The sequence below is a fragment of the Pelodiscus sinensis genome, chromosome 21 (genome assembly GCF_052426305.1).
Source record: "Pelodiscus sinensis isolate ZL-2025 chromosome 21, ASM5242630v1, whole genome shotgun sequence".
In the NCBI taxonomy this organism is placed as follows: Eukaryota; Metazoa; Chordata; order Testudines; family Trionychidae; genus Pelodiscus; species Pelodiscus sinensis.
This window is the reverse complement of record NC_143072.1, coordinates 13,803,297-13,829,010: the sequence shown is the minus strand read 5'-3', so window position 1 is coordinate 13,829,010 and position 25,714 is coordinate 13,803,297. Positions and strand designations below refer to the sequence as shown.

At 48.8% G+C, this 25,714-nt stretch overlaps 1 protein-coding gene across 3 annotated transcripts in view; it reads left to right on the top strand.

Annotated features, from left to right (window-relative positions):
- Positions 1 to 25,714, top strand: part of XAF1 (XIAP associated factor 1) — a 37,869-nt gene that overhangs the window by 9,377 nt on the left and 2,778 nt on the right. Inside the window, exons 1-8 of one of the 3 annotated variants that reach the window (XM_089772245.1) lie at positions 10,732 to 10,888; positions 13,347 to 13,423; positions 15,175 to 15,310; positions 16,335 to 16,391; positions 17,411 to 17,606; positions 21,267 to 21,334; positions 22,047 to 22,376; positions 24,495 to 24,564. In XM_089772245.1, coding sequence (XP_089628371.1) covers positions 10,874 to 10,888; positions 13,347 to 13,423; positions 15,175 to 15,310; positions 16,335 to 16,391; positions 17,411 to 17,606; positions 21,267 to 21,334; positions 22,047 to 22,376; positions 24,495 to 24,564 — 949 coding nt within the window. In that variant the 5' untranslated portion in view covers positions 10,732 to 10,873. Of the gene's footprint in view, positions 1 to 10,731; positions 10,889 to 13,226; positions 13,247 to 13,346; positions 13,424 to 15,174; positions 15,311 to 16,334; positions 16,392 to 17,410; positions 17,607 to 21,266; positions 21,335 to 22,046; positions 22,377 to 24,494; positions 24,565 to 25,714 lie in introns of those variants that run through there. The other 2 variants (XM_006113283.5, XM_075904922.2) reach the window with 2 other exon arrangements.

Below are 25,714 nucleotides of genomic sequence, written 5' to 3'. Positions count from 1 at the left end.
CACGCCGGTGCCGGGGCGCCGCCGCGGCTCCTCCACGGCCCCCAGGGCGGCCAGGCGGAGAGGCAGGGGGCTGATGTTCACCAGGTGGTGCCAGGCAGCCTCGAGCCATTGGTGGCAGGCTTGCAGCAGCAAGTCCAGAAAGTGCACCAGAAGGTGCAGGGCGAGCTGTGGCTCCATGTTGCCACCTGCGGCGGTCCCCCCCGAAGGGAAGCACCGACACAGACGGGCACAGAGACCAACGCTTTGCTGTCCCTTGGCGAGGTTGGCAAGCAAGCAGGAAAAGCTGAGAACCGGCTGTCCAGGGGGGTCCCTTTAAGCACGAGCCTCAGATAGCCTCAGACAGCAGCCACATAAAGCAACTACTGACCTGATGCCCTGCCAGAACCGGTTTCAGCTGCCCTTAAATGCCCCCCTGCGTCCAATCAGTGTGGACGCGCTAGTTCGAATTAGCAAAACGCTAATTCGAACTAGTTTTTAGTTTTAGACGCCTTAGTTCGAATTAGCTTAGTTCGAATTAACTAATTCGAACTAAGTTAGTTCGAATTAGCGCTGTAGTGTAGACATACCCACACAGAGTCTAAGGCGGCAGATACCCTTTCTCATGGCAGAACTGATGCCTGCATTTACAAACTTGGATGCCTAAGACTCCTAATCAACGTTAGGGACATTATGAAACATGTAGGGTTGCCAGATGGTTTCAACAAAAACACCAGACACACTTGACATTACATCACAATCTACATTACATCTGATTTAGAAAATACCATTTTTTTTTCTCAGTTTGTTTCCCAAACAGAAAGCTCAAATACTGGACTGTCCGGTTCAAAACCAGACACCTGGCAACCCTAGAAACAAGTTCACCTGCAGGATCACTGAGCACCCACCAACTTGAAGCCCAAGGGAACTGCAAATGCTCAGCCTCTTTGGAAAATCAGGCACCTGAAAGATCCCAAACCAGGGAGTTTGCTGGCTACTGGTCTCCACTTCTGAGCTTCACTTCCCCTCCACCCTCCCTCCACCCCCTCCAGTAGCCCTGCTTCTGGCTGCCAGCTCTGATCACTGGGCTCTGCTCCTGGCCCTAGCAGAGCTCCCTGTCACCGGTGCCTAGATATACTCTTGGCCCTGACTGGGCTCCCAAATGCTGGCTTGGCTGCGCTCCTGGCTGCTAGCTCCCCCTGCCATCAGACTCTCTGCTTGTCCCCCACAGATGTTGCCAGACTAGAGAGTCCCAGATTTCAGAGGTTCAGCCTGTATAGAAAACCAGCTATGGCTGGAGAAGGGGAACTTCCAGCCTTTTGAAGCACTTAGCAGGGTTAGAGAGCGGAGAGAGCATGAGTGGACAGAATGGAGAAGGACACTGGCTTACAATGCAGCCCGTGCCCGGGAGCTGCTCTCGGAAAGTTGCTCATTCTTCTGGCTGAGAGGAATGGGTTTGATCTGGCAGCTCTCCCTCCCTGTCCTTGTTCCCCCTTGGCCTGTGCATGCGTACAGACGCCAGCGCTGGCCAGATCACACAGTGCTGTGGCAATGGCAGCTCTTTCAGATGGCCTTTACCAGCTGAGCCCTGGCACCTGCACCTAGTCACACTGCAGAAGAGACACAGTTGCACTTGCAAAGACCCAGTGCCAGGAGTTGGGGGTAGGTTTCAAAATGGGCTAGACCCTTCCATAGACCGGAAACCCATGGCAGGGGGGAATGACTGCTGTGCAGGCGTGCAAAGAACTGCTGCCCACAAGTCATCCCCACTCGAAGGGCAGGACAAGGTTTCCAGAGCTGAGCTAACTGGTTCCCTTTCCCCACTTCCAGTCTTTAACAGCCATTAAAGGATTCTTTGGGTTAGACTGGGATGCCCTTCCTTGGAAGAGCATGGCTCCTAACAAAAGTCAGCAAAGCAAAAACTGGAAATTCAGTGCAATAAATATAGGGACCTGATCCAAAGCCTGTTGGACTAAACAGTTTGGCTTCAATTAATGGGTGCTGAATCAGACTCATGGTGCACTGTGTTGTTACAGAGCACCTTTCTGGAGTCTTTCAAAACACTTTTCAACCGTTAATGAATTAAATCCCATAAAACCCTTGCCTTGCTATGCTTATCCCCACTTTACAGATGGGTAAACTGAGGCACAAGGAGGTTAAGAGACAAACCCAAGCTAACACAGAATCTAGGACAGGGCTGGAAAGTGAATCCCAGCTTCCTGAGCCACGTGACTGAACACGCCCAGCCTTTGCCGTAGAGATACAACCATGAATGTAAATTTCAATTAATCTGAATATTTTTTAGAGTCATGCCACAACAAACGTGTCCACCAGCAAATGGGACACTACCACAAAATCCCTATCAAAGGGTAAAACAAAGGTGGTTTTTGAATTAAGAAGCATAAGGAATAAAATCACTTTGGGAGGTAGCAGTTCCAAATGGGGAAATTAGAAAATAAAAACTATGTGGTGTAATCTTGGTAATTGGAAATTGCTTTTGAGAGCTATCCTGACCCATGGATTCCAGTGACTGTTGTTATGACTAGACAGAGCTGGCCTCTGGAATGGATGGCTTAAAGGTAGCAGTGGGTGTATTTAGAGACAGGAATGACTCCCAATCCATGTTCACCTTCAGTTCTAACACCAGCCAACTGCATAAGCAGCTGTCTAAGCAATCCGTTTGCTTCACCCAAAATACAATTATTGTTCAAAACATTTTTAGAACAAATAAAATGTCTCACAGCTTCCACACCGCATTTGGAAGTACAAACCCTTAATGAAATTAAACTCACCTGAAACCTGCAAGAGCTCTGCAAAATACTGGGGGGGAAGTGGGGAGAGGGAAAGTCTGACCCTTAAATCAGGGGTGGAGAACCTTTTCTGGGTCGGGGGCCACTGACCCACAGAAAAATCAGTCCGAGACTGCACACAATTGAGAAGCAAAAAACAACAACAAAAACCAACCAAACAAACAAAAAACCCAAACCCTCACTGATGCAGCCCCTGACTGAGAAGGAGAAAAATACTCCCCACATTCCCTTCATGCACCAGAGTCTAGGGGGGCCTATGCTGTAGGTTTTGTGTGCTCCATCCCTGCGGTGGGGCGGTGTAGGGGCTGGAGCGCCAATGCACACCCCAATGCTGGAGAGGAGCTCTATGCCTAAGGGGCCAAAGCCAGGCAAGCCAGGGGCCACATAAATTCCCCACCCATGCTTTAAATGTACTAAGTTTTAGCAGAAAACGACTCTCCTATTTGAAGGTCACATTGAAAAAAACAACTGGTTCAGAACTTACCTCTGTGTGATGCTTAATTTGATCAGATGCCTAAAACATATCATGTACCATTACGTTATACACTAGAAGGTTTATAGGCAAGCCTTAGACTGAAAGAGTTATTACTGGCATTTGGGGGACATCACTGTTCATTTCTGTTTCTCCTCCCTCCTCTGTCCCATTAAGTACTTTTTGTAACCTCTGCCAGTCCACAGTGTTCCTTTAGGAATATCTTTTGACTGGGTTCCTAATGCAGCATCTGATATTTTTCCAAGAGCTTTTGTAACTCTGAACTTACAGTTCTTTCGGTACAATCCCTGTGTCCAACAACTTTCTACATAAAAGCCCTCATTATCAACCTCTCGGTCACTGATCCTCGCTGATCAAACTTTTGAGCCCCCAACCATACTTCCAGCACAGCTTAGTCAAACCCCAGAGAGATTTCAAATACTGTGCAAAGACCGAAAAAAAGAATGTGAATTGTAACTGGCAACATTGTAGTCTGCCTGTCCTTCCATTACTTCCTGCTGGCTGCCATCTCATTTACATATTTTCTCAAAGGCCTTTTCTCTGCTGTGTTACATAATTTGTGTTTATCCAAATAAACATTAATTATTTCCGGGGCTGGGCAGTAGTGGATTTTTGGCTTGTTTAGAGGTATAGGCAGAACATGAATGAGAGCAAAATGAAATCTGATTTAACAACATTTATCCATGCGTGGCATTCTGGAGGTACCCTGCAAACATTAACTAAGGATTTTTCCCAACCCCCAGTAAGCTAGAGGAATGAACATTATCCCATATTACAGAGCAAGGTGAAGAGTCAAAATGTTTTATGTCCATTGATTTTGACTAACCAGCTTGAACCAGTAGGGGCCTAAGTGACTGTTGACCTGCACCTTGCTGAGCGAGTTGGGCAATAATTATTGACGGGGCAGGGCACTCCAAGAATTTGGAAAGGTGCCAAGGGCCGCACTCTGCCATGTTAATGGAGGAGGTGCAGGGCCTGGGATGGAGGTTGGGTGCAGAAGGGAGCTTGCAGTAAATCAGGGGTCTCTAGCCTTTTTAACCACAAGATCACTTTTTCAATTTAAGTGCAATGTAGGATCTACCTCAAACCCAAATACCCTTGCCCCCACTTCCTCCCTGCCCCTTCTTTGAGACCCTGCCCCTGCTCCACCCCTTCTCCAAGGCCTCACCCTGCTCACTCCATTTTCCTTCCTCCTTGAACCTCATTCACTTTCACCAGGCTGGGGTAGGGGGTTGGGGTGCAGGGTATGGTTCAGAGTGTGGGAGGGGCTCTGGGCTTAGCCCAGGGCAGGGAACTGCGGTCCTGGAGGGGGTTCAAGGTGCAAGCTCTGGGAAGGAGTTTGAGTTCAGGAAACTCAGGTCTGGGGTAGGAGGTTGAGTGCAGAAATGGGCTCAGGACTGGGACAAGGATTCAGGATACAGGATCTGGCTGGGTACCACTTAACTGAGATAGTGTCCGGCTTACTCCTGCCCTGGCCCTGCACAGGGTTGCCAGATGGTCTCCCAAAAAATACCAGACACCCAGTATTTTTTGGTTGAGCTTAAAAAAAAAAGGAACATGGGATAAGCATGGACTTCCAGCCACTCCCCCCACCTCCACCAGGCTTCTGCGCAATCACAGGCTCCTAGCGCCGATCGTGGCCCTGCCTTCCAGCTGCTCCCCCCGCCCATGCCAGGCTTCCGTCCAGTGCGCAGCCGGAAAAATCAGAGAATACATGTTTGGTATTCTCTGATTTTTTTTACCAGACAAAGAGCGCAGATACCGGACTGTCCAGTAGAATACCGGACACCTGACACCCTAGCGCTGCACCATTCCTGAAAGCAGCTGGCATGTACAGCAATGACTCCATTGCTCCATGTGTTGTCCCTCATCTACAGGCACCGATCCCACAGCTGCTACTGGCCACGGTTCCCCATTACTGATCAATGGGAGCTGCAGGAGAGGTGTCTGTAGGCAAGGACAGCATGTGGAGACCCCCTGCTCTGCCTTTCTTAGGGGCTGCAGGGACAGGCCAGACACCTCCAGGAGCAGCAGTTGCCATAGAGATAATTACTCCAGCCTCGACAGGTTAGGCACTTTAGAACTCACGACTCAAAGAATGAAATTTAAGCGTAAGAGAGAAATGAAAATTATAAAATGCACAGACCAGTTAAAAACCAAAAATACAGGCAGTCCCCGGGTTACATGGATCCGACTTACATCGGATCCCTACTTACAAACGGGGTGAGGCAACCCCACACTAGCTGCTTCCTCCCAGCAGACCAGGGATATGCGAAGCTAGCGCCCCCCTCCCCCCCCCAGCAGACCAGGGAGACACAGAGCGGCTTTTCTCAGTAGACACCTCAGCTTGAGAATAAAGGACTGAGGGAAGTGAGGTGTGGGAGAATAAAACTGAGCTCTGGAGAAATGTTTGGCTAGAGTTTCCCCTACAGTATGTACCAGTTCCGACTTACATACAAATTCAACTTAAGAATAAACCTACAGTCCCTATCTTGTACGTAATCCGGGGACTGCCTGTAACCCACTTTGCAAGCAGTAAAAGAAGTAACAACAACCCCCCACATATGTGTTGGGTTGGGAGAGTGAAGGACAATGTGACTGTGTCTAGACTGGCCAGTTTTTCCGGAAAATCAGCCGCTTTTCCAGAAAAACTTGCCAGTTGTCTACACTGGCCGCTTGAATTTCCGCAAAAGCACTGACTTCCTACTATAAGAAATCAGTGCTTTTTGCAGAAATACTATGCTGCTCCCATTTGGGCAAAAGTCTCTTTTGCGCAAAAGGGCCAGTGTAGACAGCTGAGATTTGTTTTGCGCAAAAAAGCTCCGATTGCAAAAATGGCGATCGGGGCTTTTTTGCGCAAAAGCGCGTCTAGATTGGCCATGGACGCTTTTCCGCAAAAAGTGCTTTTGCAGAAAAGCGTCGGTGCCAATCTAGGCACTCTTTTCCGAAAATGCTTTTAACGGAAAACTTTTCCGTTCAAAGCATTTCTGGAAAATCATGCCAGTCTAGACATAGCCTGTGTGTGTGTGAGAGTGACAGAGATTTGAATTGCCAAGCTCCCTCCATCCCCTTCTCTGTGTGGAGATTGGGTACAGAAGTGGGGGGAGGGGAACCCTGACATCAGCGGGGCCCCCCTTCTCCCTCCCACACCCTGCATAGCAAGCAGGAGGCTCCCAAGGGGCAGCTCCAAGGCAGAGGGCAGGAGCAGCATGACAGTGGGTGGAGGGGCAACTGAAGTGCCAGTGCTTGATAGCTTCCCTGCCAAACTAGTCAGAATCACGTGCCAGAGGCTTCAAGATCTACTGGTTGGTGACCACTGCAGTAAGGGATTGGGCTGCAGAAGGTGTGGGGTCTGGGAGGGAGTGAGGATAAAGGAGGCAAGTGTGACCTGAGTTAGGGGACTGGGTGCAGGGTTTTGGGTTGTGACTTTGAGCAAGAGGGGGTTGTGACCTGGGGTAGGGGTTGGGGTGCAGGATCTGGGAGGCGACATGGGGGCAGAGGGGTTGGGTTATTTGGGGTGGGGGACAGAGTGTCAGAGGCAGGCTCTGGCTAGGAGATTACTTGCTTGACTCTCAGCCAGCAGCCTTTCCAAGCAGATTCCCTGCCTGCCCCGCTCCCGCACTGGCTGCAGGGGCCATGTGGTTTCTGAACAGCTAGGAGACTAAAGAGAGGAGGGGAGGATGCTTCCCAAGCTGCCTGCTGACAACAGACAGCTCCCACTGGCCAGCCCATTGGGATTGTGCTGAAGGCGGGAGCAGTGCTGGGGGCAGGAGCAGCGTGCAAACCCTTTCCTCCCTCCCCTGGACTCACAGATGTTCAATCAGCTCTGCAACAGGCGTATTCCTCAGCAGCATGCACGGGGTAGGCCACGAGTCCACAGGCCGGATTTGGCGGCTTCGTGGACAGCATCCATCCCACAGAGGGTATTTTGCCCAGGCCTGTTAAAGAGTCAGTTACCCCACTGTAAATGCTATGGGGCAGTGCAGTGCAGAATCAGAACAATAATTTTCCTAAGTCTTGATTGCATGGGCCTAATTGATGAGTACAGTTAAGCACATGTGAAATAGGGTGACCGGCAGTGTTCCCTGTAATCTGAACACTTGTGCAGCCACTCAGAAGAGATTCAAACGCTGCCCCGCTGATTAGCTGAACGCCCCCAGTTAGTTTTTTTTTCATTTGGTGGTGCACATTCACACATACCTTGGTGCACACAAAACTTTTATTCCACACATGAATGGAAAAAATCTGCACATGTATGGAAAAGATTAGAGGGAATACTGGTGACCAGTGTCACTTATCCCAAAAGGGCAGAGTTCAAGTCATTGAACTAGGGGTTACCAAATGAAATTAATAGGCAGCAGGTTTAAAACAAAAGGAAGTTTTTCTTCACACAGCGCATGGTCGGCCTGTGGAACTCCTTGCCAGAGGAGGTTGTGAAGACCAGGACTTTAACAGGGCTCAAGAAAACTGGATAAATTCCTGGAGGTTAAGTCCATCAATGGCTATTAGCCAGGATGGGTAGGAATGGTGTCCCTAGCCTCTGTCAGAGGCTGGGAATGGGTGACAGGAGACGGGTTGCTTGAAGATTCCCTATTTTGTTCACTCCCTCTGGGGCATCTGGCATTGGCCACTGTCAGCAGACAGGACACTAGACCAGATGGACCTTTAGTCTGACCCAGTATGGCCATTCTTATGTTCTTAAGTCAGGCTGAATGACTCTTGCAGCTTCTGTGCTGCGGGGCTGGCTTGACGTTGCTCTCTGCTGTGGGGTTGCTGTGCCACTCGGGTTTGCCCCCTTTTCCCAAATGGACCAAATTTGAGAGAGTGGAGTTGTGACCACTCACTCAAATTTGTCCTAGCTGGGCTCCCATCATCATGATTGCTGGGCTAAACCAAAGTGGCACTGTGACTAGGGATGTTATCAGGTGACCAGTTAACCGGTACCTGAAGAGCAGTCCCCTGCCCACAGTGCAGTTTGGGGCTGCACAGGGCTGCTGCTTCCTGCTGCTCACATGAGCTGGGAGCTGGCAGTCCCATGCAGGGCCGGAAGCAACTGAGTCTCCACTGCCCTATTTAATCAGTTAATGGATTAAACTTAACATTTAATCAGTTCACTAATTAAATGGGATTTTACGTCAGAGGTTGCAGCTGCCAGAGCAAGGTAGCAAGTCCAGCCAACCCTGTGGACAGGAGCTGCCATGGGATCATTTGAAACACCCTGGTGAGGTGACTCAATTTTCAGTCCCAACCCACATGTTGAGAAACCCGGCTGTAGGCTGCCCAGGTATAACAGCAGAAATCCAGATTAGAGCACATCTCATTGCTTTGCTCAGAAAATACCCCTTCGTGACTTCTATCTATCTGTCCATCTGTCCATTCCAGACAATTATATACATCTGGAAAACACCTAGCAACTCATGGGCACTACAGTAAACAACTAATAAACACAAATTATGATTCTTACAGCTAATATTTTGAGTAACACTACTGCAGGGGCCATGTGGTTTCTGAACAGCTAGGAGCCTGAAGAGAGGAGGGGAGGATGTTTCCCAAGTTGCCTGCTGACAACAGGCAGCTCCCATTGGCCAGCCCATTGGGACTGTGCTGAGGGTGGGAGCAGTGCTGGGGGCAGGAGCAGTGTGCAAACCCTTTCCTCCCTCCCCTGTGCTCACAGATGTTCAATCAGCTCAGCAACAGGCATATTTCTAATAAACAATTGCTAATCAATTGCTATAGAGTCTTACGGAAACCAACAAGTCAATAAACATCTATTCCCTCTCTTGTGATGTGCTTATTATGGTCTCTCACATATAGGCTATGGCTAGACTGGCATGATTTTCCAGAAATGCTTTTAACAGAAGCGTTTTCCGTTAAAAGCATTTTCGGAACAGAGCGTCTAGATTGGCACGGACGCTTGTCCACAAAAGTACTTTTTGCGGAAAAGCGTCCGTGGCCAATCTAGACGCGCTTTTGTGCAAAAAAGCCCCGATCGCCATTTTTGCGATCGGGGCTTTTTTGCGGAAAACAAATCTCAGCTGTCTACACTGGCCCTTTTGCGCAAAAGTTTTGCGCAAAAGAGACTTTTGCCCGAATGGGAGCAGCATAGTATTTCCGCAAAAAGCACTGATTTCTTACAGTAGGAAGTCAATGCTTTTGCAGAAATTCAAGTGGCTAGTGTAGACAGCTGGCAAGTTTTTCCGGAAAAGCGGCTGATTTTCCAGAAAAACTGGCCAGTCTAGACACAGCCATAGTGTAGTGTCTGTATCATTCTTATGACATCTATTAACTCTTTATAAACCAGTTATAATGGCACCTCGATGTAAAGTGTGACAATTTGTTTCCCTTATTAGTGCTCCAGTGATCTCGTGCTTCCATTCATTCATGCAGACTTTTCTCATCAGGATATAGGTTGTCCACCGTGTAGTCCAAAGGAAATAATTCTATTGGGCTTGAAATGATTGATCTTTTAGTCATCACAATATCTGCACTGGGTAGCAAAAGGGAGGTTTGATGCCCACAGATTAAAGGAGGGGTGGGGAGTCTAAGGCCCAGGTGCCAGATGCACCCATGGCTTGCCTGGATCCAGCCCCGGAGGCTCAAGGCTCCCTCCCCAGCATTGGGAAGCCAGTGCTGGCCCCAGGCCCCATTGTCACTGTGGGACTGGAGCACAAAAAATCTACTAGCCCAGGCCCTCCTTAGGCTTTGGTGTGCAAAGGGAACATGGGAAGAGTCTTTCTCCTTCTCAGTCGGGGCCATTTCAGTGAGGGTTTGGGTGGGCTTTTTTGCTTCTCACTTGTGTGCGGCCCCCCGATTGATTTTTCTGTGGGTCAGCGGCACCCAATCCAAAAAAGTTTCCCCACCCCTGGATTGGAGACTTGCCTTTGCTCATGCTAAAAAAAATTCTCCTGGAATGGATTCAGGGTTATTAGGAAAAACAAAGGGTCTGGGATCTGGAAAGGGGTGGGAGTGCTATGTTCATGCTACTCAGGACTTGTTTCCATGGCAAGGCAGCATGGTAATGAATAGTGTATAGTGCCCTGGACTGAGACTTGGAAACCTGGGTTCTATTCCCCAGTCTGCCGGGCCCACAGTGGGGATGGTAATGCTGACCTGCCTTTGTGAAGTGCTTTGAGAGTTTCTGATGAATAGAGCTCTTTGAACTCTATGGGAGTTATTAGGAAGTTCCACAGATACCAACCATCTTTCCAATAGTGAGAAGTGACCTGCATCCACATGCAATATTTTTTCCCGTTGATAGTTCTCTGGACCAACAAGGGGAGAATGAATGAAAGCAAAGTCACCACCATGAGATTCAGACCAGTGGGCTGCTGTTAATGGGAAAATTGAACTTGGAAACCAGGCCATATGGGGCTCCTCCTGATTGGCTGAAATAACAATGGACCATATCACATGGTCAGAGAGACCAATGAGCTGGACTAACAAAGGAGGGGTGTGGCTTGGAGGAGTTACAGACACCATGGGAGATCAGTGAGGTGGAGGTAAACTTTCCAAGTTACCTACCAGTGCCAGGCTGTAACTAACCTTCCATACTAGTAACAAGCCAGACTGACACCCACTCTGTGGGATTCATCGCATGAGCAGCCTGTGGGTATGTTAAATTATTTACTATTTTATTTTATGAGGCTTGTCTAGTTTCACCCCCCTCCCCCCCACCACACACAGACCTAATTAGGACACACTTAGGGTACAACTAGAACAGAGTCACCTGCTTCCCAGTCCTGTGTCCCGTCCATTATGGTAAAATGATATGGAAGGAGGAGGAAAACTTGAAGCATGTTTATAAGCAAAATGTCACAGAAGGTCAGTTTAACATCCAGCAGGTACTGGGCTCCTTCTAGACCTTTGAGAAAATGCCCTAGGTGTGAAATATTCACTCAATAACTTGGAATATTTTCCCGTTGGTCATCTTGATTCCTCTGCCAGGACTTTGTCCTGAGTCAAATTGATATTGGGCAGGTTGATATCATTTCAATTCCTGGTGGACCATCCTGTAGACGACTGAATCCTGTATTTGCATAGGTTTGGGACTAAATCAGGGGTGGGCAAGAGGATGCTACCCCAATCTCCTGCCCCAGATCACAATCCCTTCCTACCCATGGTTACATCCCAAAATCCTGCATCCCAGTCCCCTGCCTTAGGTCACAACTCCCTTCTTCACTCAAACGACCTCCCAGATCCCATTCTCCCTCCTGTACCCCAATCCCTTGCTCCAAGCTCCCTTCTGCACCCAACCTCCATCCCAGACCCCAGAATTCATCCATTAATATCCTGGAAGAGTGCGGCCCTCGACCACTTTCCAAAATCTTGTAGTGGCCCCCCATCAAAAATGGGCTAAATGATCCCAGAAATGGACTAAATGGTCCAATGGGTCTTTTCATTTCCAAGGGCAGGGATCCTGTATTGCGAGCCTTGTTCCATGGGCTATGTCTAGACTGCCACTTTTTTCTAGCAAAAGGTATGCAAATTGTGCTCCGCAATTTGCATACCTTTTCCTGATAGTTTTGTTGGAAGAGGCTTTTCCAAAATTTGGCCTGTCTACACTGGGCCAAATTTCGGAAAAACCTCCTCTTTCAAAAGAGCCTGTCTGCTCTTCTACAAAAAATTTTGGAAGAGCAGACGTGTTCCCTGGATGCAGCGGAGTTTTTCCGGGATACATATTGTGGAAAAAACTCCATAGTCTAGTCTAAACATAGCCAGGGCTGGAGAAAATTAAGAGGAAAGCAAGAGCATTCTAACTCCCTCTTGTGGTTGCCAGGAGGGCTGTTTGCCAAGGACGAAGGAATCCACTGAAGGCCGTTTGTGCTTTCTTTGTCCTTAGGAAAAGAATTCACCACACTAGACAGGAAGGGGATGGGGGAACAGAGCCCTGGCTGTCCCTGCCAGAAGGAAGTTTGACTCTGGAAACTGGCCATGTGAGCATAGGTAGTCTCAGGGCTGGCCTGGAGCAGAGCAGGTGAACAAAGCCCTCCTTCCCCTGATTTTGGAGAGCCCCAGAGAAACTCTGCATTACAGTTGGGCAGATTACTTAGGTGCAGTGGTTCTCAGCCAGGGGTACAGCACCCTGATAGGTACTCAGAGATGTTCCAGGGTGTTCTTCAATTTCAACTCATCTAGATACAATATGTCTACGTCTACACTGGCATGATTTTCCGGAAATGCTTTTAATGGAAAAGTTTTCTGTTAAAGCATTTTCGGAAAAGCGCGTCTAGATTGGCAGGACGCTTTTCCGCAAAAGTACTTTTCGCGATCGGGGCTTTTTTGCGGAAAACAGTACTGTGCTGTCTACACTGGCCCTTTTGCGCAAAAGTCTTTCGGAAAAAGACTTTTGCCCGAACGGGAGCAGCATAGTATTTCCGCAAAAGCACTGACAATGTTACATGAGATCATCAGTGCTTGTGCGGAAATTCAAGCGGGCAGTGTAAACAGCTGGCAAGTTTTTTCCGCAAAAGCAGATGATTTTGCGGAAAAACTTGCCAGTCTAGACACAGCCTATTTGTCCAGTTTTAAAGCAGGCTACAGAAAAAGCACTAGTGAAATTAGTGCAGACAAAAATCACGTACAGACCATGACTTGATTGTACTGCTTTATATACGGTACACTGAAATGTAAGGACCATATTTTTATTGCAGTTGATGTATTTTATAATTGTAGGGTAAAAGGAGAAAGTCGGCAGTTTTCCAGTAATAGTGAGCTGTGATACTTTGGTATTTTTTTGTCTGATTTTGTAAGCAAATAGATTTTAAGTGAAGTGAAACTTGGCATAAGACAAGCCAAACTCGTGAAAGGGATACAGTTGCTTGGAAAGGCTGGGAGCCACTGCCTTCTTGTGGTCAAATTAATTTGGGATACCGAGGAAGGAGGTAGAATTACCAAGGCGAACACAGAGCACCTGGAGAATAGGTTGGCTCTGATTCTATTCCGGGAAGGGAGCTCCCCGCACTTTTTGGTAAACTCCCACCATTAAGACTGCCCCTCCCTACTGCTGCACACAATGTGGTGCAGCCGGGTTTAGAATTACAGTTTCAGTTTCATTTCTCTCGCTACAGGCTGATCAAAAGAAAGAGAAAGAGGGCCATAGCCAGAGAGAAACCATGGAGGAGGAGAGCAAGTTCTGCAAGAACTGGTAAGAAATCCTTTATTTCTCAAAAGTGGTATTTATGTCAGAGGGGATGTAGACAAGCTAGACCAGTGGTTCTCAACTAGAGGCATGCAGACCGCTTCCCGCAGGCACATCAACACCTCTGGATATTAGCCTAACTTTCCAGCAGGCTGCAAAAAAAGTTTAGACTGCTCTATATACGGAGATGTAAGTACAACATGTACATTCCAATAGATTTATGTTATAATTATAGGATCAAAATTAGAAAGTCAGCATTTTTTCAATAATAGCGTGCTGTGACCTTCTTGTGTATTTATGTCTGATTTTGTAAGCAAGAGGTGAAACTTGGAGGTATGCTAGACAAATCAGACTCCTAAAAGAGTTACAGTCATCTAGGATAATTGAGAGCTACTGTCCTTGTGGGAACCCATAGAGTAACTCCCCACTTCATATTGTCCTGGTTAACTGTCCCGGTTAACATTGTATTAGAGCTTGTGCTTGTTTATAGTTCCATAAGACCCTCTTATAACCCTGTTTGGTGGCCTGCTTTGTCCACTTCTTGCAGCCTGTCCTTGGGGGGGGAGGGGGATTGGAATCAGGGTAGGCTGGCAGCCCCCCATTAGCTCCCCTTAGTTCCCTAGGAGTGTGAGGCCACATTAACAACATGCATCTGACGAAGTGGGTCTTTGCCCACGAAAGCTTATGCTCCTACACTTCAGTTAGTCTATAAGGTGCCACAGGACTCCTCTCCGCTTTTGCAGATTCAGACTAACAGGGCTACCCCTCTGATAATTTACAACATGTTAACTCTTGAGGGCTCAGCCAAGTGCTAGTTCATTAATTAGTAGCAAGTCATTCCCTGGGAAATATTCCACCCTCTGACTCCACCACCTCAACCAAGCTTCACAATCATCATTGCTGGGTACAGTATTACATTGTTTGTTTAAAACTTACACTGTGTATGTATATACTATCTTTTGTCTGCTGAAAAAAAATTCCCTGGAACCTAACCCTCCCTGTCCCCACCACCATTTACATTAATTCTTATGGGGGAAAATGGATTTTGCTTCGAGCTGCATTTTTTGCGAACATAACTACAATGTTATGCGAGGAGCTACTGTATCTTCCTGCCTTGGGAGCCCTAAACAAACGATCATAATTGTGATCAAAAAGCTATGGAGCAGATCTTCAGCTAATGTATGTTATCCTAGATCTATTGAAGACCATAGTTCTCCAAACACAGCTGGAATCCACCTCCAAACTTTGCAACATAGTTCCCGATTCACCTCTTGCCTCAACTTTACCCCATGGGACTCAGAGTTATTCCTGATTTCTGCATGTGTGAGGGGAGTCAGTAAGACCTGATCTACAGTAAAGAGGAAAGTCGACTTAAGATACACAACTCCAGTTACGTTAATTATGTAGCTGGAGTCGACGTATCTTAAATAGAGTTTTCGCCCCATCCATGCAATGGGAGTCTACAGGAGCAAATGCTCCCATCAGCTCCCCTTACTCCTTGTGAGGAGCAGGACTACTGGCACCGATGGAAGCGCCCACTCAGTTCAAATTAGTGGGTCTTTACGAGACCTGCTAATTCAAACCCCAGAAGATCGACTGCAGCAGCATCAATCTTCCACGTAGTGTAGGCAGGCCCTAATGGAGTCCAAATGTTTCTGTCAGATAGGGCACAGATATAAATATTGATCTTTCACTTTCAAGCTAGAGTTGAGTTAAAGAAGTAACATTCCTTTTCTTCCCCCCTCCATGCCACACAGCAAACGAGATGTGTCTGCTGCCAATTTCTCTCTGCATGAGACCCACTGCACACGGTTTCTCGCTCTCTGTTCAGAGTGTGATGAACCTATTGCTCTAAAGGAGATGGAGAGCCATCAGGAAGAAGCACATAAGCAGGTGAGAGCTGCTCCATTTCCTTATACCACAACAGTTCCTGGTTATGAGCTCTGTTTCCTTTTAGCCTAGCCATGCTATTGGACATGGGCAGTAGATAGTGTAGGCAAGTGAAGCTACCTACATGCTCTGGCCACCAGGGAAGGCTGGGTCCACAGTGCGAGGAGTGGGGCAGTGGCAGGGCAGCCCTGCTCCCTGGCTGCCGGGAAGGGCTGGGGCCCCAGCATGGCAGCTGTGGCCCCGCAGATGGCCAGGAAGGATGAGGCTGGGGTGGGTGGGGGTTGGCTCCAGGGGTGGGGCCTTGGAAGGAAGGGGAGAAGCTGGGGCTTACCTTCCCTGGCAGGGCGTTCATCCGCTGTCCATGCTATTGAATGTCAAATAGCAACAAACGTCTGTAGTTGAAGAGCAGGAAACGTGTCCCTTCTGGACTTATAGCTCCCATTCGTCCACATGGCATCTACATGGTCAAACTGAAGCCTAGCACATGGGCCTGACTCCACTCTGTTGTGTTTATTATATGCTGGTGTCTCTCCATTGATTTCAATGCATAAAAAGTAGCATAACAGAATGGGGAAATCAAGTGTAACTCATCGTAACTCCATCGACGTCCACAGAGCTAAGATCTCTGACACCCACTGAGCACCTGTCCTATTTCGATAGGGCTATAGGCTTCTAACATCCACTGGAATCAATGGGAGTTAGGCACATACATGAATTTGTGATTCTTTGTCTTTATCATTGAACTTGGGGAAATTCCAGGCTTGGATTCCTGAATAAAATGGTCAAACCCTGCACTTGAACAGCCAGATCAGAACTATATTTTCCACTAAATCTTGTCTCACATAGCCCAGTCCCTGCCGCAAAAACTACAGTCTCCACCAGCTTTTCAAACAGAATAAAAATAAGCAATTAATTGGAAGAAGAGTTGGCACGAGCTGCCACCAGACATCTTTGAAAGGTTCCCCCAGGATCCGTTTTGTATTTTCCCCTAAGCAGCCTACTTAATCTTTCCCCCCTTGGCTTTCAGGTCAGATGTAAACTGTGTCACCAAAGCATGCAGAAATACCAGCTGGAGAGTCACACGGTGAGTAGCGTGACGTAGGATAGCAGAATCCTATTCGGATGATCTTTGACAAGTCACCTTGAGTTGCACTGAAGAGGGATGATTGCAAAATAAACATCTTGGGCTTGCCTGCTGAAATGCAACAGCCCCAGCCTCAGACATCTTAAGCACGACAGTAGCAGGAAATAGGGGCGCAGGGGGGTTTGCACCCAGATTCCATGCACCCAGGGATTGGCCCCACTGCCAACCTGCTGCCAGCTCCAGCAGCCCAGGCTCCCTGCCTCCAAGCAGCCCCTCTGGAGTCCAGCTGGCTCCGTGGGCTTTGGGGTCCCGGTCTCCAGGCAGCCCCTTCAGAGTCCTACCATTCCCACTGGCTCCACAGGATGCCATCCTCATGGGCTTCGCTCCTGGCCTTGGCCCAGGACTCCACAGCTGCCTCCAGCTGTGGCTAAGTTTCCAGCTCTCCCATCCTGGACAGACCAGACACCATTGTCTCAAATGCATCTGGTGGAGTTGGCAACCCTAGGTGTGACCCCAGGTTGAGGCAGTGCGGGGCGTGAACAACTGAGGGGGGGGGGAACACCGCCTCTACATCCCCACCCTAAAAATAGTTCTGGTGCCACTGGTCATTCTTTAGTTTCATTTAACAGAAACATTTTACATTTCAATAAACATGGTCAGCGCTGTCCTTACCCTCTTTTTCTCGCGTAGGGATTAGCTAGGAGAGTCGATCGCCTCAGTACATCCCACGGGGCCTTTCTTCTCCTGGACCGTGGCACTTCTGCCCTGCCGTCCACGCTTGTGTCTCATACAGCTCCAGGGAGGAAGCTAGGGAAAGTGAGAGGCCATTCTCAGCATCTTGCAGGCTGCGCTGGGAGAAGCAGACAGTGGGAATGGTTAGGAAGGAGATGTGGAGTTAGATGAGGATGGAGACGTTAGCAGGGACATTTTCAGGATGGACCGTGGTTCCAGCCACCCAACGTCCTTATTCTTTCAGCTTCGATTGACTGTTTGCAATCGTTTCCTCTTCCCACCTGCAGGCCAATGAATGTAATGAACGGTCCCTGAAATGCACATTCTGCGAGCTGGAAATGCCCTTCAGCAAGCTGCAGAGGCACCTCGAGGCCTGCGGGAGTCGAACGGAGCTCTGTTGGGAGTGTAACAGATACATCATGTACAAGGACTTGGACAAGCACAAAGACGTTTGTCAGAATGGCAGTAAACCGGCGAACAATGGTGAGATACACTGTCAAACCAGTGACTTGTCTCCTTCTCCAGCCTTGAGTCTCCCATCCTCAGGTAGCCAGAATTTCTCATTATCTAGAACAGGATCATGATCCTCCAGGGCAGTGGTAGGCAGCCCACAGGCCGCATGCGGCTCATTGGGGTTCCACCTGTGGCTTGTGCACCCCCTCTATGTCCTCTTCCTCCACTCCTCTTGCACACTGGGGCACTGAACTTACCTACTCCACCCCTTCCTCCCAGAGCTTGATTCTCAGCTTTTCAAGTTCCGGGAGGGAGGGGCAGGAGCAGGGATAGAGCACAAATCATGTGATTCATGGTGCTCCAAAAGTGCTGGGAAGGAGGGGGAGGTGTAGGTCGGGATGGGGTCTGGTGCCCCAGTGCACAAGAGGCTTGGGGGGAAGGGCAAACGGGGGTGTACGGCCCATAGGTGGAACCCCAATGGGTCCACCACTTTCAGTCTTGCGGCCCACTGAGATGAAGGAGGGGCACTTGTGTGGCCCACTCACCAGTCTTGGCTGTCCATCGCTGCTCCAGTCTGTTGCTTTGAAAATTCCCTTGCCACCTGTAATTACTCACAATTCATGTCTTTTAATAAATCAGGCTATCCCATATAGTGTAAAAATCCCCAAAGGGGTTATTGTTTAGACAGCCACAGCCAATGAGTCAAATTCTGCTCTGATTTACACTCACAATTGTAAATCCAGCTTGGTCTGGTCATGCCAGTGGAATCGCTCTGCAGAGAGAGTGGTAAAACACAAACATTGGACCTTAATTTTATCTACAAGGGTATGTCTACACTGCCACCCTAGTTCAAACTAGAGTGGCTAATGTAGGCGTTCGAAGTTGCAAATGAAGCCCGGGATTTAAATATCCCGGGCTTCATTTGTATCTCGCCGGGTGCCGCCATTTTTAAATCCCCCTCAGTGCGGACTCCGTGCCCGTGGCGACACGCGGCATGGAGTAGGTAGTTCGAATTAGGCTCTCTAATTCGAACTACCGGTACACTTGTTCCACGAGGAGTAATGGTAGTTCGAATTAGAGAGCCTAATTCGAACTACCTACTCCGTGCCGCGTGTAGCCGCGGGCACGGAGTCTGCACTAAGGGGGATTTAAAAATGGCGGTGCCCGGCGAGATGCAAATGAAGCCAGTGATATTTAAATCCTGGGCTTCATTTGCAACTTCGAATGCCTACATTAGCCACTCTAGTTCGAACTAGGGTGGCAGTGTAGACATACCCCAAGAGGCTTATTTTAAGCTAGAGTGACATTTACAGGCCTGATTCCTTGTTTCCTCCAAAACTGCTGTTGGCAGTTTTGGGTGTTCAAGAATTGGAGGACAGCGTCCTTACTTAGGCAGGGACCCCCATCCCATAAAACCAGTCTGATTATTCATCTGCGATAACAACGCTGCTGCTAACTGCCTGGGGTGACTGAACCAGCATCTTTGCAAACTCTAGCTACAGCACAAGCTCACGCCTTCCTGGGATTTGGTTTAGTCTTCAAGCTTGACAGCTCTTAGAGCCCACAGCCTAGGTGAGTATCTCTTCCCGAAGAGACAGTGCCGCCTTTCTTATCTGTAGCAGAGAAGCAGAACCCACTTACGCCTTTTCCACCAGGTTCAGAACCTGCTAAGCTGGTGGAGTATTTAGGGTCCATGTTGCTAGCCTGTTACTGTGACCTTTAAAAGTAGCAGATTTGAGTTGCACTTTCTTCCTGCTGAAGCATCAAAGCCAAGTTCTCTAGTTTCACTGTCCCTTGGGGTTAGGGTCAGTTTTCTGTGGGTTAAGAGAAAGAGGCTTGCTAGAGCGTGATAGGCAATGTTCCCACTAAGATAAGAACATAAGAACGGTCATACTGGGTCAGACCAAAGGTCCATGTAGCCCAGTATCCTGTCTGCCGACAGTGGCCAATAAGAGATGCCTCAAAGGGAAGGTAATCCTCACATGATCCCTCTCTTGTCATCCATTTCCAGACAAACAGAGGCTAGGGACACCATTTCTACCCATCCTGGCTAATAACCAATAATGGACCTAAGTTCCATGAATCTATCTAGCTCTTTTTTGGAACCCTGTTAAAGTCCTAGTCTTCACCACATCTTGACTGTGCACCAGTCATGATTTTATAGACCTCAATAATATCTTCCTTTAGTCCTCTCTTTTCTAAGCTGAAAACTCCAAGTCTTTTTACTCTCTCTTCATATGGGACCTGTTCCAAACCCCTCATCGCTTTTGTTGCCCTTTTCTGAACCTTTTCCAATGCCAATGTATCTTTTCTGAGAGGAGACAACCACATATGTACGCAGTATTCAAGATGTGGGTGTAGCATGGATTTATACAGAGGCAATAAGATATTTTCTGTCTTATTCTCTGTCCCTTTTTAAATTATTCCTAACATTCTGTTTGCTTTTTTGACTGCCGCTGCTCACTGAGAGGATGCGTTCAGAGAACTATCCACAATGACTTCAAGATCTCTCTTTTGAGTAGTTGTAGCTAAATTAGTCCCCATCATATTGGATGTATAGTATGCACAAACATTTCTTCTCCCACCCACCTCCTCTAGAGAGCTGTGCAGCAGCACTTGAACTGCAGACGGCTATTCTGGCAGGCGGGGCCTGCTGAGATAGCGTGGTGAGGAAGCCACTGGGGCAGAGGACTGCATGGTGAGGGAGAGGAGGCCTGCTCTGGTGGCCAGGGCTGCCAGGTGGTGGGGGCACTGAGGCCTGTTCTTGAGATTGGGGCCAGGAACGGGACCTGTTGCATGGGGGGAAGGGGCGCGTATCTCCTCCTGTGACCAGGAGCATGACATGCTGCATGGGCGGGGTGGGGCGCCGGGCCTGCTCTGGTGGCGGGGAACATGTGCGCATGTCTGTGTGAGTGTCTGTAAATAAATTGGGTGCCACGGTGGCACACATCCAAACCAGCACACATGACCTCAATATTGGTGCACAAACCAAAACTCACTCTGCTCATGGTTGGAAAATCTTAGAGGGAGCACTGGTGATAGGAGAAGCGGGTGATCATTTGTGAATGCCACCAATGAGTCTAAGGACGACGGGGGAAAGAGCAAGAACATACTCACTGGGACAGATACAAAGTGTTGATCCAGAGTTGGGTTTCAACCACTCCAGAGATCAGCAGGGAGGAAATTTCAAAACTTCAGTTTATTCAAGAGATGCAAACAGGGAAATTTGGATCCATTCCTGCCTTAGGCTCCAGTCCCCTCACGTTCAGCAGCGTTTGGATCAGGTGCTTCTAGTGGTGGTCTGCATGACCCAGGGAGCTGACAGGATTGCTGGCCCACTGGGCACTGTGGTGGGGGGAGGGAAGTTCCATGCTCCCAGAAGAGATGGGGCAGAAGGGACAGGACTGGGCAGCCTACCCCCAGCACTGCCTGGACAGTGTGGTGCCCTTCCTGCTCTCCACCAGCCCTCGGAGTCAGCTGGAGCATGCAGCTCAGGGCTCCCAGTAGCAATGGCCATGAGCCTTGGGCCCTTTAAAAATCACCAGGCCCTGAGCCAATTGCCCCTTTGTCCCCCCCCCCCCCCCCCCCCCCCATCAGCAGGCCTGGCGTGACCTGAGTTTGAGGAGCTGGGAACAGTATTTGACTGCTCTGTGCATTAACAGTAGATTGCTTTCCCCGTTTCCTCTCCAGGTCTCAGTGACAATCTGTGTCAGCAATGCAATAAGTGCTTCCCCGACGACCAGTACCTCCAGCACCTGGTAAGTGATTGGCGAGCAAAACCAGCAAAGAGCTTGGGCATCCTTCAGACCACGCCGTTTTTGTCAAAAGCCACACGCTGGACACAGCAGGACAGCAGGTTCTGGCTGCTCAGGTTGCACAGCCTTGCACCAGCCACACATGCCCTGTTAGCGCCAGTCCTTCCTTGGCAGGCTGCCTCCAGGGCTCTTACCCTCTTGCTGCCAATGCAGAATGAAAACAGCTGTGATTCTACACACCTCCTGCATCTTTCCCTCCCACTGCCTAGCAAGAGCTAGACTGGCTAATAAAGCCCTGAAGAACAAAGGCTCCAATCCTGTTGCCTTGAGGGGGTGTCTATTCGGAAAGGGCTGCTACTAACCTTTCAGCCAGTTTGATGATACTTTTGGTGCAGAGGCTCCTAGTAAAAACCTGGCTCCCCATCAGGGCATCTGTCTGGACACCATTGTCCTCTTTTTGTGGAGCACCTGCACACAGTGACTTCCCCACCCTAGAAGGGACCTGTAGTTGCAGTGTGTTTTGTGGCACCTTTCTCCTGCCCTCTGGTTTTTTAAAGACATCTGCCTTTATTGATTTTTAGTCTCCCATTCGGGTGTTTTTAATTTTTTCTTGTATTGAGTCATGGTGCAGACACGTGCCCTGACATCCTCCAGGGCACCCTCATTGATTCACCATCTGGCGATGTCCATTGTTTTTTTTCATTGTCCTTCGCAGAATGAGTGCAGCCCTCTCTCCAAACTCGCGGAAATTCTCGCCACCCAGTCAGTCACAACATCCCAGCCGCTCCCTCTTCCCTCGCTGGTGAGGTCTTCCCCCCGTGAGAATGCAGCTGCAGCATGGCAGGATGTTCGCCCAAAACGGAAGGAGAAGGACTTGTCTTCTGCCTCCCGGCCCTCGCTCAAGCCACTGAAGAACAAAAAGTCAGCAAGCCGCTCTGCTTTCACTTCTGTGCTGGATCCCGAAGACTCAATGACTTACGATGTGTTGGCAGCCTGTTCCCAGTGCAATATTCTCCTCCCAGGTCCAACTCTAAGGAAGCACGAGGTGAGAAATGCTCCCTGTATGTCTCCTGCCACTGGAGAAGAGCAAAGGGGTGCTGGGGGACAACTGGACTTTAGACAAGCTCTGTCTAGACCAGTGCTACTTCAGATCAGAGTCACACAGGCCTCTTCTGTTAATTGCTACTTATTGAGGGCTAGCAGCCTGGGCAACCCTGCACTGGGCATAGAGTAGAGAAAACAACCAGATTCAAGAACAAGTGAGTGCAAACTGGCCATGAATATATTCAGGTTGGAAAGTAGGTTTCTACCCATCGCAGGAGAGAGGGTCCAGAGCAGCTTTCCGGTGGGAAGGGCAGGCCCCCTAGCTAGTTTTAAAATTAAGCTTGAAAAACATAGATGAGGAGGTTGCCTGTCATAGCAACCTTGGGGACCGTGGAGAACTCTTCCAGTCCTTGGTTCTACTGACTTTAATGCAGTTACACGAGGATGGCACTGCCCAGCTGTACCCTCCATAACAAGTCTTATGCTCTATTTCAAAGAAGTTATGCCCATGTCAAGTGGCTGTAACAGTGGGGAATCAGCCCTTAATATTTCTGGTTCTGCAGCTGTGACTCATGTATGCAGACTGACATAGAGCCACTGAAATCAATGGGACTACACCTGCTTTACATTAGCTGGGAATATGGCCTGGTAAATCACACTGATCGCAGATATGCTAAGGGCCTTTTACAATTTGGTCAGCACAAAGGAGCCTTAAAGGGGGTGCCAACAGCCCTCAGAAGAAAGCCCTGGACAGCGCCAGTGTAGACTTAGCATAAGGTCCCTGCATGGCTCTATTCCCAGCCCCTGACATAGGAGGGGAATATGCAGTGAGACCAGGAGCATGCCTAGTGCCTGCTTCCCACGGCTCATTAGGAGCAATGCGCAAGCTCCTGCATAGCCCCAGAATATATAAGTGGCAATGATGGTTTATTTTAAAAAGCTGCACTCTCCCTCCCATTCCTGCCTCTTCCTCTGTCTCCCTTCACTTCCCCACATGCTTCTGAATACCCTGTGAGGTGTGTGACCAGGATTCTGCAGAAGCAGGGACAGAGCCCTCCTCATGTCTCAAGGCCTGACGTAGGGACACCATTGTCTCCTACCCAAGGCTATGTCTACACTCACAGCTTCTTGCACAAGTACAGCTGTTCTTGCGCGAGAATCTGCAGAGCTCTTGCGCAAGGAAATTCACAGTACGGTGTGGTAAGAGAGGGCTCCTTGCACAAGAGTGACGCTCTTTTTTGACAGGTGTAAGCCCTCTTGCGCAGGAGCTCTTGCACAAGAGGGCAGTGTGGACGCTCGGCAGGGATTTCTTGCGCAAGAAAGCCCTATGGCTAAAATGGCCATCAGAGCTTTCTTGTGCAAGAAAGCGTCCACACTGCCATGGGCGCTCTTGCACAAAAGCACAGCTCACACATGGCAGTGTGGACGTTTTCTTGTGCAAGAACTCATGCACAAGAAGCCGCAAGTGTAGACATAGCCCAAGTGTGGATGCATAAAGGATGAAGGGCAGTGTACTCTGTAAGCTGAGTGCTTGGGCAGCCACCCAGGAGAGATTCAGGTACTGCCCTGCTGATCAGCAGAGCACTAACAGCTGCAGTATGAGTTTCTACTGGTGGTGCACCCCTGGTAGTGCAAGAAACAAAAATTATTCTGCACACAAATGGAAAAAAATAGCCTTGCATCAATGTTCCCTCTATGGGTATGTCTACGCTGCATCCCTAATTCGGACTAGGGATGCAAATGGAGACAACCGAAGTAGTTAATGAAGTGGGGATTTAAATATCCCATGCTTCATTAACATGATCGCGCCGGTGCGCTAGTTCGAATCACAGCTGTTTCGAACCAGGAAGTGTGCGCCGGGACGTGTTAGTTAGGACTAAAGCCCTTAGTCCAAACTAATGTTACTCCTCAAAAACTAATGTTACTCCTCAGTAAAATCAGCTGTGATTCGAACTAGCGTGCCGGCGAGATCATGTTACTGAAGCGTGGGATATTTAAATCCCCTCTTCATTAACTACTTCGGTTGTCTCCATTTGCATCCCTAGCCCGAACTAGGGATGCAGTGTAGAAGTACCTTAAGTTCTTTTGTATTCATTGTCATTATTATTCATTTGTTCAGACCAAGTGCCTACGTCTGGCTTCTTTGCAAAGTATCCGGAGGAGACCAAAATCGAGTCCTGGAAAGCGAGGTACTATATTTCTGAGAAATACAGCATAACCCAATGAGAAACAACCCAGTATCTAGTAACTGTAGATAAGAGGGATGATGGGGCATTTCCCATAGCAGGTGCCCTGGAAGGATTAAAATTGCAAGGCACTCACATATTTCAGTGATGCTAGTGGTATGAATATATGTACAGCAGAGGTAGAAAGGAACCTTTTTGGGTTAGGGCCACTGACCCAAAAAAAATCAGTGGGGGGTGGGGGGGGACGCACAAAAGTAAGAAGCAAAAACAAACAGACAAAACACCCCACAACACAATCTCATTGACATGACCCTCAACTGAGGAGAGAAAAAACAAAACAAAAACAAAACCACACACACACGCCAATCTCACTGATGTGGCCCTCAACTGAAAAGGAGGAGAAAGACACTCCCCATATGCCTGGGGAGCCCAGGCTAATAGATTTTTGGCCCCTCCTAGGCTCTAGGGTGGGGGCAAAAATGAGTTCAGTATGTGGCAGGGCAGCTGCCAGGAAGCAGACTTGGGGTATGGGGTCTGAGTGGGAGGGAGAGCATAAGAGCAGGCTAGGAGGGGAGCCCCAAGCCTTAGGGGCCAGATCCAGGCAAGTTGGAGGTCACATCCAGCCCCCGGACCTTAGCTCCCCACCCCCGGTGTACAGTCTCCATGTTTAGAAACTATGCTCTAATGTTCAGGGCCCCCTGTGCCCTAATCAAGCTAGCTTCTTAGGAGTGCTTGAATTTGACCCCAGCTGCATTGTTATGCTTAAACGAAGCACACTAAATCTTTTATGAAGGAAGAGGCAGTACACCGTATTTACTGAGAATACAACAGCTGCATATGCTTTTCAGTCACACACACAAAACATCATGCATACACAGTTCTGCCAGATGATATAGTTACCAGTGCAGAGGTTGTGTCAATCTAGTGGTCAGCTAGATCGAGCACGGAGGGGGGAAGCAGGGCCTTGTCGGTCAATCGATCCGATACTCCTCTCCAGATAGTGGCAGACAAACCCAAGTTCCATAGCAAAACACCCTGCTTTTTATAATCCGTTTCTCTTGTTGAAATCCATGGATTCCGCTTTGTCAGCTTGTGACTGGAACGTTACCTTTGTGATGTGAGTGTTCCCAAAACATCTCTCGAAGGTTCATCC